At 46.3% G+C, this 12,714-nt stretch overlaps 1 protein-coding gene across 1 annotated transcript in view; it reads left to right on the top strand.

Moving 5' to 3' along the window:
• Positions 1-7,328: 7,328 nt before the first annotated feature.
• The window catches only part of BNC1 (basonuclin zinc finger protein 1), a gene marked incomplete at both ends in the record, with an annotated part of 29,962 nt that continues 24,576 nt past the window's right edge, over positions 7,329-12,714 (top strand). The window contains one exon of the mRNA XM_082649091.1: positions 7,329-7,406. Coding sequence (XP_082505217.1) covers positions 7,329-7,406 — 78 coding nt within the window. The remainder of the gene's footprint in view (positions 7,407-12,714) is intronic.

Genomic DNA, 12,714 nt, shown 5'->3' with positions numbered 1-12,714 from the left:
TATCAGCTGAGAAGCTTTCCATTGAAAATAAGGAGGGAAAAATCTCAAATTGGCTTAAATTATAAAAGTGATTTAATTGTTCACAAATCTAAGAAGGCTGAAGCCTTCACGCATGGTTTGATCAAAGCTTCAGCTGAATTTCCCTACAATTCTCTCAACTCTACTCAAGCTGCAGGTAACATGGGGGATTACATGTCTCCTTCTTCATGCCTATGGGGAAAGAAGAACTTGGCCTCCCATGACCATCAAACAAAAGTCCTGAGCTTTGAGCTCATTGGACTACCCTGGAACCAATCCCTGGGACCAGGAAAAACTCTGTGATTGGGTCACCTGAACCAATTACCTGTGGGATTGGGGCTGGGTACCCACCCAGAAGAAATGGCTGCGACATGCTTTAGAAGGAATGAAATGGAGGTTGAGGAGGCAATCACAGCATAGTATCTGCTGCAATCCTTTTTCATGCCTAGATTCTGGATTACTAATTAATTTTTATTCAGTATCAGAAATGAGGGCTGCAAAGAGGAATCTATTTCCTCTAAATTTAATAAATCAAATTTAAAGATGGTTTTACTTTTTCAAAATCATAAAATGCATAACTCTAAGTTTGTTTTTTCATAGCTCTCTTTTCCCTTAAGAATACACTGAAACTCCCAAAGAAATATTTTAGAAGTTTGCTATCAGTTAGTAATTGAGAATGATTTAAAGTCCATCCTATAGTCCATCTTCCCTAACCCTTTCTTCCCAATTTCCAAAAGCAATATGACCTAGCTTGGAATTCTCAGTTATAGTAACCCAAATATTTTCTCCTTCAACTTGAATAATAGGTTGTTAAATTTGCAGAAGATGCCATGTTCCAAGGTATAATGAACCTTAAAAGTTTTCTTCTGACACATGTTCACCCGCCTCCCAAAACTGTCCTGTCCTGATAAAATCCACTCCAAATTCATCGACTCAATATGCAAAGTGCCAGTCTAAGGGATTTTCAACAACTAAGTATCTCTTCTACACTTTACATAGAAATAGAGCTCCTTGAGTTCAGACTTGCTATTGTAGTACTAAATAAAGTGTCCAGGGAGGAGTCCACCTGTGATATTTTCTTTCCACTGCCTTGGTGAAGAGAGGATGAGCTGTTTGGAAGGCAGGCCACAGCCTTCTTATGACTGTCATTGATTGTTTAAAGGCCATGGAGGACAGAATAAATGAGAAGCTAACTTCACGCATCCCAGACATATCAAAACAATGGTGGCCAAACTTGCAATATTTTCTCCAAGCATTACACTTGAAAGAACCATCATAAGCCTTCAATCTGTCCGCGTCAGAAATGAATATTCTTTCCTGATTGCAGAGGGTGCCACGGATGCTCACAAACTGCATCACTGTCAGACGCACTCAGGGAAGCCGTTTAGAATCAGGCCTGGGTTTGTTTGCAGGTTGGAATTTACAACAGTATTTATCACTCTTCCTTACTGACATCCCCCTCCTTGAGATTTGGCAGTCTTGGCTACCAAAACCCCAAATGCAAGACACAGTGCATTCCCCTTGGTGTAGCAGGACCTTCAGGGCATTTTGGTCCCCTCAATCCCTGACCTTGTGTGAGAGGTGGAGAAACAGGAACAGTTTTCTGCCACCAAAACCCTGTGCCACCTCTGGAATGGCCTCATCTCCTTCCTCGCAATAGGGAGCAGCCCAGGGGCTAGAGGGAAGAAGTTGCGACACCTGGGCCAGGCCTGTGGCAAGCCAGCCTGTCCCCCAGCAGGCAGCTGGGGAAGGGGGGGCGCGCAGCTTGGCCTCAACGCGGCTTAGTCAGGCTCCAATGCTGAGCTGAGCAGCAGATGTGCCCAGACCTGCCAGGTGTCTGTGTCTGGGCTGGGAGGGGACGGAGCAAATGTGACTCTTGTCTTCCAGTGTTTCCCGGCACCGTCCTCAGAGGAATGTGGAAGACTCCAAGTGAGGCCACCTCAGAAGACTTTCGACAGAGCCACAGCTCTCTGCCCACGCTGCCATGTCAAAAGCCTTTCCCTGTCCTGCCCCTTTGGCCCTCAACATAGTCCTCCTGCCAACTGCCCCAGGGCTAGCTCCTCCTCCAGGCCACTGGTAAGCTCAGGAGGGAGACAGCTACCCACCTGCCCTGCTGTAATACGCTGTTCCCATCAGTGGTGCCCAAACCTCCATAGGTAAAGGTGGGGTTTTTTTTTTCCCTTTTTAACACGATGATCCCATGATTAAAAATACCCTTTTTTAATTAAAAAAAATTTTTTTTTCACGTTCATTTGTCCCCACTGGGGAAAATTTTTCTTGTGAGAATTAGTTTCCCAACGAGAGGCTATTCTGAATTTCACTGAACTATTAACAACTAGATGGAGACTTATCAGGGTATAAATATTATAGATGTTTACCAGTCCATTAGTGGGCTCTGAATCTAACACACAAAGGTTGTTACTTGTCTCTGTGTGGCTTCTGAGAATTCCATTTAACCGTTAGGCGGGCTGTGAGCCATTCGCCACCAGGAGTCATATTCACTCTACAAATGTTTACTGCACACCTACTATATACTACAAGCCCAAGCCTCAAGAAGACATCCCTGTATACAGCAGAGGGTGCAAATGAACAGCACATAGGCCAGATTCAGCCCCAAAACATATTTTGTTTGACTCACACCATATTTATCAAAAATTTGAATTAGTTGCCAACTTTTAAATATCAGAATATTTCCAGCTTCTCTTGCAAACTTGGGAAATCTGGCAAAAGTGAGCCCACATTCCCAGCTGATGACAAGCAGAACAACAACTGATCACCTCACACATGCACTGGCTCTCGGTTCACACAACCCCCACCTGCCCTGCTTCCCCTGACGCAACCTGTCCCACCCCTCAGTATACACCAGTGGTTCTCAGGATGGGCAATCTCAGCACACCCACCTCAGGAAAGGCCTCACTCAGGAAGACAGCAACCCAACCAAGTCTCTCATTTAAGAAGAGCTGCTTCATGCCTCCATAAGAACAGGTCACAGGGATTTTCTTATTTTGTGCCTTCTCGACTTTTACCCTTTTTAATAAAGGTCTTTTTAATCTCTGGTATCAGTGAAAACATTCCGTTTTTCGTGCTTGCTACAACAAAAAAATTGGACACAAAAGAAAAATGGCAAGGTGGAAGCACAGAAGCACACAGAAGCAAAAAGGGAGGACTGTGAGAACAGGGTAGGTCCTCAGGATGCCCCACTTGCCAGATGAAGAAGCTGAGGCCTAGAGACAGGAAAGTCATGCCCAGGTCCCATTACTGACCAGTAGGAGAACAGAAGCGTGATCTGGACGATCTTTACCCAGCCGGGGCCACATTCTTTTCTATATTCAAGGATGGTTTCTCCGTCCCAGGTTCTGCTTACATGTTTCCAAGGAGTGGCAGAGAAGCCCATCAAATCTGGGAATAAATATGAGAACTGATTTCAGGAGTCACATTTATCAGGTATAGGATTCTAAGTGAACCTGCAGAAGATTAATTCGCAACTTTCATCTAGTCCTACTGATTCCATATATGGGGGTCCAAACTGTCATATTTGAAGAAATGTGTATGTGGATCCCAGTGGTGCATCTTGGGAGAGGTGGCCTATTTTCACCTTTTCAAATCGTGTATTGCCAAAAATCCTCCTTGTCTGTAACCAGAAAGAGTTAAACAGGTTGATCGTGATATTTGTTGCTAGTGAAAAGTTTTACTAAAATATAATTCAGTTGCCACCCACACAAAAATACTGACAAAAACCAACAATCAGACAGATTAAAGGTATTTAAGTGGGCCATTGTCTGGGTCTTAGACATTTCAGTGTATTTATAATAAGCATATACGGCCATTCAATAATACTGCAACCAAGGACTCCTCTGGTAACAAATTTAAATTAATTACAAAATCAGTTTTATGTGCAGGAGAAAGGAAGGAGAACAGCGTTTGCAGAACAGAAACTACCTATTTAGCTCTACCAATCCAGCCAGAAACAGGGCTTCATACCTACTTTTAAAGATGAGGACAGTATGAGGCCTAGAAAGCTGACTTTCTCAGTTTCCAGTTGCGCGAACCAGCTACACCCAAGCCATTCTAACTTCAAAACCTGAACTTTGTCTGCTGCAGCAACTCATAACACAGAAGCCACTAAGATGAGTAATGACCAAAGAAGTTAAGACAAGGACACATCACAACCAGGCTAGAGAATGTAATAAGCACAATTAGAGAGGCAGATACAAGTGCTTGGGGGTCAGAAGAGGACAAAAGCACACAGAGTGGACGGTTGGTGGATCAGGGAGGGCTTCTGAGAAGCAGTGACATTTGAGAAAGGTCTTGAAGTATGCACTGTGTTACAACAAGCAGAGAAGAGCAGCAAGGAGAAAGGTCGAAATGCTGGGCGTGGGAAGGAGGAGGACACAAACGGAAGGTAAGCAGTTTAGGTTTGGAATTCACAAAGCAAAGCTTCATAATAAAGTCAGCCATGTGAGAAAATGAATCTTGCCACCACCTGTAAGGCAGGGAGGGCAGAGTCCATCACATGAGGCCAGGCAACCTCATACCTGCAAGGAAGGGCACCACACTGCAGACCCAGGACATGGCCAGAACGCCAGCTATGTGTGTCCAGCCTGCAGGGCACAGGCAGCTCTCACAAGGGCTCTCTGGACCCCATGAAGCCCAGATACTTTCTTCCACAAGCACCACGGTCGCTCCTTTCCCTCCTCTTCCATTCAGAGGCCTGCGCCATTCAGAGCTAGGACCAGTACCCTCCGTCTGAATGAGTGCAACTCGCTTCTTTTCCCCTTTCATCTCACATCTTTTTCCACAATGTGCAAGGGTTTTGTTTCCCTCCAAGGACCTCCACTAGCAGCAAGGTAGGTGGGTTAACTTGGGGGAGAAGGAAGTAGGATTCCCCCAAATCCAGCCTTCAGAGAATCCTTTTAGGGACCTGAAAAGGGAGAGGCCTGACTCTCCTCAGGTTCTGTGTCTGCCCCAGGGCGGGGCAGAAGAAAAGCTGGGTCCTGCTTCAGCAGCTGTGGGCCATCTCTGTCAGCTCCTAGGGGTGAAGCATCCCCTGTCCCCAGGACAGGAAACCGGTTCTCCCGGCAGGCCCCCTCCCCATCTGCTCATGGCGGCCAAGCTCCTGTTTGGTTTTCCAAGACATTTAATTTCATTTCGTCCTTACTACCCAATAAGAGAGGTGAAAACTTAATCCCATTTTACAACGGAAGCAATTGAGGCTCAGGGAGCAAAGACTTGTCCCAGGAAAGTGGTAAAGCTGAGACTATAACTCCTTAGACCACAGAAGGGAAGCGGGGATGCCTGTTGGAGTTCGTAATAAAACTTCCTGGCGCCCCTCTTTTTCCACATCCTGGGACACGTCCCCAAACTTCCTCTGGAAATAAAGTTTCTGGTGACGAGGGTGGCACAGCCCTCTTCTTGGCCGCGGTGGGACCCGAGGGCGCCCCGGAGCAAGCAGGGCGGCAGAATCATCCCCCGACATGGGAGCCAGAGAACTTCAGAGCATTTCGCCCTTCCCCGGGACAGGCAAACACCGACACGTCTGTGTCTTTACCGACAAGTGCCTTCAAGCCCGGCGGGGGCAGACACCTCCTCTCCGGCCGCCGGCTAGGTCTCCGCTGTCTGCGGGGGCCACGGCCTCGCATCAGCTGCATCGATTTAGCGCGTTAGTGGGCCGCGGGAGCAGGAGGCGGCTTCCCGTGCTGCGCAGCAGCGCCCGAGCCTCGGGCGACTCGGCAGCCCAGGAGGAGGGGAAGGGGAGAGGAGGAGGGGCGCCCCCCCCGGGGCTCAGGGGGCGGGCGTGCGGGCACACGCGGTGCGCGGCGCTCCGGAGGGCGGGGGCGGCCACCGCGCCGCGCGGCCTGGGAGCACTGGGAGCCGCCCACTTCGCCGCGGCGGGCCCCGACGGCCGGAGCTTGGATGCGGCGGCGCCCGCCGAGCCGAGGCGGACGCGGGGCGGCCCGAGCCGGGGACACGCGCCGGTAGCCCCGGCACTGCAGCGGCCGCAGGATGGCCGAGGTAAGCGTGGCGCCCTCCCCGGGCGCGGGGCCCCCTCAGCGCGCAGGGCGGGGCGGCCGGGAACGCCGCTCGGACCCCGGGCAGGTCGGTACTCAGGGGTGCGCCAGGGGCCATCTCCCCGAGGGCCACCTGCGCGGCGGCGGCGCAGTCCTTACCCGAGGCAGGGTGTGAGGGAGCGTCTCTGCGGCGGGGAGGGCCCGTGGGGGCGCCCGAACCCGTCGCCGCCCGACGTCCCGGAGCCGCCCGACGCGCTCTGGGTGAGCGACCGGGGTTGGCGGGCGGGGGCGGGACCCCGGCGTCCCCGGGGCAGCCCCGGCGCGTCGAAAGTGCGGGGTCGGGAGAGACTGGGCTGCCGCCTTCCGCACTTCTTCCCGCCCCCTCAGCACCTCGGCTTTCGGTCCAAGGACATTGGGACTGTTTCAACCGCTTTTACCTCAGAATTAATTAAACAGCTGATTTTTAAAGTGGCCTTTTTTTTTTTTTTTTTCTTTTTTACCTGGATTTTGTTTCCGGAAAATTAAGCGTGCGGTAGCCTTCGGTCACTCGGAGAACTGCGGAGCCGGGTGAGGGATAGTGACGGGGCCTCCTGTCCGGGGCGGGGGGGAAGGGTTGTCTACAAATCTTTTGTACAAAACTGCAAATGAAGACGCAGACAGGTCGGCTCAGGAAGCTTCCGGGACAGGATAGATTCGAGGGTGCAAGGTCAGGTTTTTATAAAGGTTACAGCTGACCTGGCGGGTGCGCGGAACAGTTCAGCGCTAGCTGTTTCCCCCCCCCGGTTCAGGCAGCCCCAGAAATTGGGGTCAGGCTCGAGGGTTTCCACGTCCAAGCCAGACACAGTGGGCTCTGGCTACTTGGGGACGGGCAGCCTGCAGGTGACAGGGCTGGACCGGGCTTCGGAGCCGGCGGCGGTACCCCCGCCGCACTCGGCATCGCCTGCAAGCGCCGGGGCGGCCGGTCCCGCGTCGCGGGTGTTGAACCTCGGCCGCACTCGGCTTCCCGGCCCCGGGGGCGCCGCGCTCGCTCGCCACCCGAGCGCCCAGGCGGATCCCCGCTGCCGACCGAGCGGCGGGGCAGGGGACCGGGGGTGGGAGGTGCCCGACGGCGGAGGAGGAGGCCGCGGCGTGGTCCCCGCTGCCCCTCGGGCGCTGCTGGCCAGACCCCGAGCCCCACCGGCCGCCTGGTTTTGCATAACCTCCTAAGGATTTGTCAGCCAGATGTGACAAGATTGTCGAGCAGAGAATGAAGGAGGAGATCTGATATTAATCAGTGCATAGCTTGGAGCCAAACTTTCTCAAATGCGGTGTAGAAACATGTTCTTCTCATTTAAGGCATCTCTTTGTGGCTGCGGGGCTGCCACCGGTCTGACTTTGACAGTTAAATGGAATGCCAACTAGCAGCCTTAATTGTATGAGTAAAGTTGTGTGTATTGTTGGGGGGAGGATCAGACACTCTAAGGTTCAGTAATGTCCCCTAGTTTTATGGCCATGCTCACCGCAGTCCTCTGAAGACAGGGCATTTAAATCGGGCCAGACGCGCCTGGTCGCAGCCAGGCCTCTGCTGTTAACACTTAAGGGGCCTAAAAGAGGCCCCACTGGTGTCCTGGGAATCCCTGTCAGAGTGTGAGTGTGTGTGTGTGTGTGTGTGTGTGTGTGTGTGTGTGTGTGTGTGTCACATAGAGCAGATCTAGCAAGAATTTTTTAAAAATATATTCTTCTCATCAAAGCAACAAAGATTTTGGTTGGACAGTAAGTGAATTGCAAAACAGCATTTAACAGATCTTTTTTTTTTCTGGTGTCCTTTTATTCCTTGCTGTTTTAATTTGATATTGGATTTCATGGGATCTTTTCATAAGATTTCTTAGATTGCTTTTTGCAAATACGTGCTTACGTGTTAAAACTTTTGTTCAGTGATAAATATACTGGCTCCTCAGCTGTCCCCAAATCTGTTGATATATGTTACTAAAATTTCATTAAAATTGAATACGTCAAAATAAAAATTTTGTGCATGATGTAAAAGAGCATTACTCCAAATGTTACAGATTGTCCAGGATTTGATTTTTGCTTTAAATAGGTGTGAAAAGATAGCCACAACTTTTGCTAAAATAAATTTTGATAAATAGCTTTATCTTTTTTGTCATACTTAAAAGAATAAGATGTGAGTCATTATTTGATTTCTCATCTAATAAGTTTGCTAACTTTAATTTCCCCAAGAAAGTGTTACTATTTCAACTCAACTGTTGGTTGAACATGTTCTGTTATAGAAGAGGTGGTGAGATCTTAGAACAAGTACTGCTCATACTCTGGGAACTCAAATATGTTCAGACATCTGCATAATTTAATTTGGAATATCACCTGTACCCAGAGTTCCTATTCCCTTCAGAATAGTAAGGATTTAGCAATGTGCCCCTTCTTCAGTCAGACAGAGAGAGTGGTTAGTTTGAAGTGGTTATTTGGCTGTTGACATCTACTGGGATGTGGAACGATGATCTGTTTGCTCTGGTTATAATTCACACTAGAAAGGTTAACGAAAATGGAGTAATTGCAGTGGAAGCATAAAGTTTACATAGAGGGTTATCTTTATTTTATTTTAATTCTTATGCCTCTCCCATGTATCAGTTAGACCTGCGTCCCAAGCCCATGCCCATATTCTGTACCTCAGAAGCATCAGCTTGGAAAGAAGGACGAACCAACCCATTGGGTGAGAAAAGCCATATCGGTTTCCCTGTGGAACAAGTAATAATTGTCCTTTAAGCATACACTTATTATTTCTGAATGCCTGTGGACAAATATAAATGGGAAAACATTTTAAAAGTTTAGTTTGTCAGTAAAATTAAACCACAGCATATGGGGTGAGGGGCATAAGTGTCTTCTAGCTTTTGTGTATGGCTTTAGAAGTTGTTTTGACAGTAGCCATTAAAGAGTTGCCCTGAAGGTTCCACAAGGTAAATTACTTGCAGGAGGAGCATGCTTTACCCCAGGGTGAATTTTCACCTCTACAGACGTCATTTAGAATGAGTTACTTTTGTCAGAAACAGTTCTGTTTAAAAAGAACTAGAAATATCTTAGCTAAGGTGAAATCTCAGTGCTAGAGTCAATAAATTTTCTAAATTACTTTATTCTGAGTATTCTGTAGATTTTTAAATTTTATTTATTTAGATATTTTATTTTTGATGACTTATCTGAGAGATATTAAAACTAACTGATTCTGCACAGAAGGGGCATCTGGAAAGGGTTGTTTTTTTGGGGTTTTTTTCCCTTTTAAATCGGTTTCCACCTGAAAACCTTATTTCCTCTTATCTTGTCATTCTTTGAAGCCCTTTTTCCTAATTCTGGAAATTCCACGATTCGGGTGCAGCCCCATTTCTCTACTCAGACACACGCCTATTTTATCCAAAAAGGGTGGGTCTAAACAGTGCAGACCTGCTTCACCAGGGTCCAACTTGGGGCCTTCTCAAACTTCGCACAAATAAGCAAACCAGCTATCGCTGTTCCCGTCCACACATGGACTCATTATTATAAACCAGCCTAACATATCACAGGAGGACGCTGCCTTGGGGGTTGATAATTTCACTCAGCTAATGTGAGAGAAAAGTAAGATGGACAAATAAAATGTTGTGAAGGCCAGGTCCAAACAACCTATGTGGAGGGAAATGGTTGTCTCAGGTAAAGTTAATTCAGGCTGCTAACTTCTTTCATAGAGTTATATTAGTTTGTCTCCTCTTACACATTATTTGTGTGAGCCTTCAGTACATGCTAGCAAACATCAAAATTATTTTCCAGGTCTACATCAGCTTCCAGAAGCATTGTCCTTGCTCTGTAGCCCTCTGATTATTTCTTTCGTTATTCATTATGAGGATAAAATTTTTATACAGACAGCTCTCTTTCACGATACACCATGCTGAATGTTAAGACAGTGATCAGGATGTCATAAGTAAGTCTGATCTTTTCTCTTCAAAAATTTCAATTGGAAAATCTAGGGGTGTTTTTACACTTCATTTTTAAAATCTAGTTCTTACTAAGTCCCTAAAAGAAATATTGGCAAAATTTTACTTAGCGATGTTCATAATGTCCTCGTTATTTTACATCAGCAGCAATGGTGAAGTTACATTGTTTGTATAGTTGAAATTATCCTGAAGTGTAAATGTCTTTTTTTGTTTTGGTTTTTATTTTTTTCCTTAGGCTGACTGTTGTATCCAGAAGTTCCCTACATGTACAGTTAATGTCCTTTTGTTTTTTGTTGTCAAAGTTTTCCAAGGATTACAACTGAGGTCTCTGAAACTTGGGTTATAAAGGAAAAAAAATGTCTCCGTATCATTTATATACCTGTATAGTTTTTTGTTGTTGTTGTTAGTTTTTTTAAGAAGAAATATTTGGTTTGGTTTCTAAGGTAGGATTCGCAGATTTTTCTACTTTTTATATTTTCTGTTTTTAGAACTAATAATTTTAAGGAAAAAGGCACAGCTATTAAATTATTTTGGCACAGAGTTTATACTTTGATTTATAGAGATCAAAAGAACAAGTATTTTCCCCATCTCCCTCTTTGAACTAAGCAGCAAGAGAAAACACTACAAGTGCCTCGTGCATACTTTCTACTAACAGGTAGACTTGGCCCAACATCTGTTCCCTGAGTTCTACCTCCCACCTGCCATTTCTCTGCCAGACCCTTCTCCACCCTCTCAGTCTTCTTTGACCGGCCTCTTTTCATCCCCATCCTTGCAGCGAGAAACCAGATTCTGTCAGTTCTCCTTTAGTGTCATTTTTATGTTGCAAATGCTACCTGCCTGGTTTCTGAGCCTTCCCAGGGTCCCCTCTTTCAACCATGCTCATGATAAATGGTGTCTTCCCATTGTTCAGAACGCTGATGGTTCCATGAACCCAAGAGAGAGACTCATGGCTGCCCATCTGGACAGCACCCCCCGCTTTTTGCCTTTCTCGGTCGCCTCTTGTTGCCCATGACAGAAATCTGTGCTCTGTGGCCCAGCCTCCTGGGCTTGACAGACATGTACAGGGTGAGCCTTCTTTACGCCTAGGACTGTGGCATTTCCTGCATGCACTGCTGAGAGCATGCCTGCTGCCTCCTGCAGAAAGCCTCCTCTGGGCTCTCTGCATAACACTGCTCTCTCGCTCTACGCCGTCTTACTCAAAACTAAAATTTGGGGGAGAGGTGGAGTCCTGATTTTTTTTTTTTTTCTTTTTTGCGGTACGCGGACCTCTCACTGTTGTGGCCTCTCCCGTTGCGGAGCACAGGCTCCGGACGTGCAGGCTCAGCGTCCATGGCTCACGGGCCCAGCCGCTCCACGGCATGTGGGATCTTCCCGGACCGGGACACGAACCCGTGTCCCACTGCGCCACCAGGGAAGCCCCTTTTTTTTCACTTTTTATTATAGAGTATTTCAAGCAAAATTGGACTAGTTTAATGAAGCTTGGTGATACATGCTTGGGCATTCAGCAGTGATCAACTTTGGGCCAATCCTGTTTCGTCTGTTTTCCCTACCCATTCTCCTCACCGTCACCAACACTAAATTCCTTTGAAGCAAATCCTGAGCATTCATTCATAAATACTTTAATATGTAGCTCTAAAATAAAATGCTCTTTTGTTAAGAAAAGCAGTATAGCATCTAAAAATTAACAATAACTATGTAATGTCATTAAATTTCTAAAGTGTTCAAATTCCCTTGATAGTCCCTTTAAGTTTATATTGTCATTGGTTTGTTCAAATCAGTATTCAAATAGGGTCCATAAATTGTGTCTATTAATCTATAGGTTTACATTTTACTTTTTTCCTTGCACTTTATCTGTTGAAAAATCTGGGTCATTTGTCTTGTGGAGTACTCCCCAGCCTGGATTTTGGTGATTGTTTCCTCGTGATATCATTTAAGCATTCCTCTATCCCCTATACCAAAAGGCTTGATCTAATTCAGATTTGAACTTTTTGGGCAAGAACACCCCATATGTAGTAGTGTGTATCCTCCAATGCAGACGCAGGTGACCTAGTTGTTGTCTTTTTCATTAAGAGTTGCAGAATGCTGATATTCTAATTCTTCATTTATTTATTTACTGGAATACTATAAAGAGAATCTTTGCCTCATCAGTGATTTGGTTGCCCTGAACTACAATTTGTATGAAAAAGGGTACATGCTTAATTCTTTCCCTTTGTTTAACATCTTTTGGTTCCATAGCATCCTCTAAAGGGGGCCAGTGAGTTTTGCATTTGTTTTTAACTGCCTTATGAATTGCTAGATTTTAATATAGTAAATGACTCGCACTAATTTTTGGCAAATCATATTTTCTGTTCAGCAATTCTTTTTTTAATGAAATTTTTAAAGTGTGTATTTTGTTGTGTGACTATGATACAATACAGCAGTTTTTAAAAATGTATTTATATATTTATTTTTGGCTGTATTGGGTCTTCGTTGCAGCGCGTGGGCTTCTCATTGCAGTGGCTTCTCTTATTGCCGAGCACGGGCTCTAGGCACGTGGGCTTCAGTAGTTGTGGCACACGGACTCAGTAATTGTGGCACATGGGCTTAGTTGCCCCGTGTCATGTGAGATCTTCCCAGACCAAGGCTGGAACCCGTGTCCCCTGCATTGGCAGGCAGATTCTTTTCTTCTTTACTTTTTAAATTTATTTTTTTATACAGCAGGTTCTTATTAGTCATCCATTTTATACACATCAGTGTAT

This window comes from Grampus griseus, assembly GCF_964374135.1.
Source record: "Grampus griseus genome assembly, chromosome: 2".
Lineage (NCBI taxonomy): Eukaryota > Metazoa > Chordata > Mammalia > Artiodactyla > Delphinidae > Grampus > Grampus griseus.
Note: the sequence above shows the minus strand (reverse complement) of the source record. Positions and strands in the feature narration are given on the sequence as shown.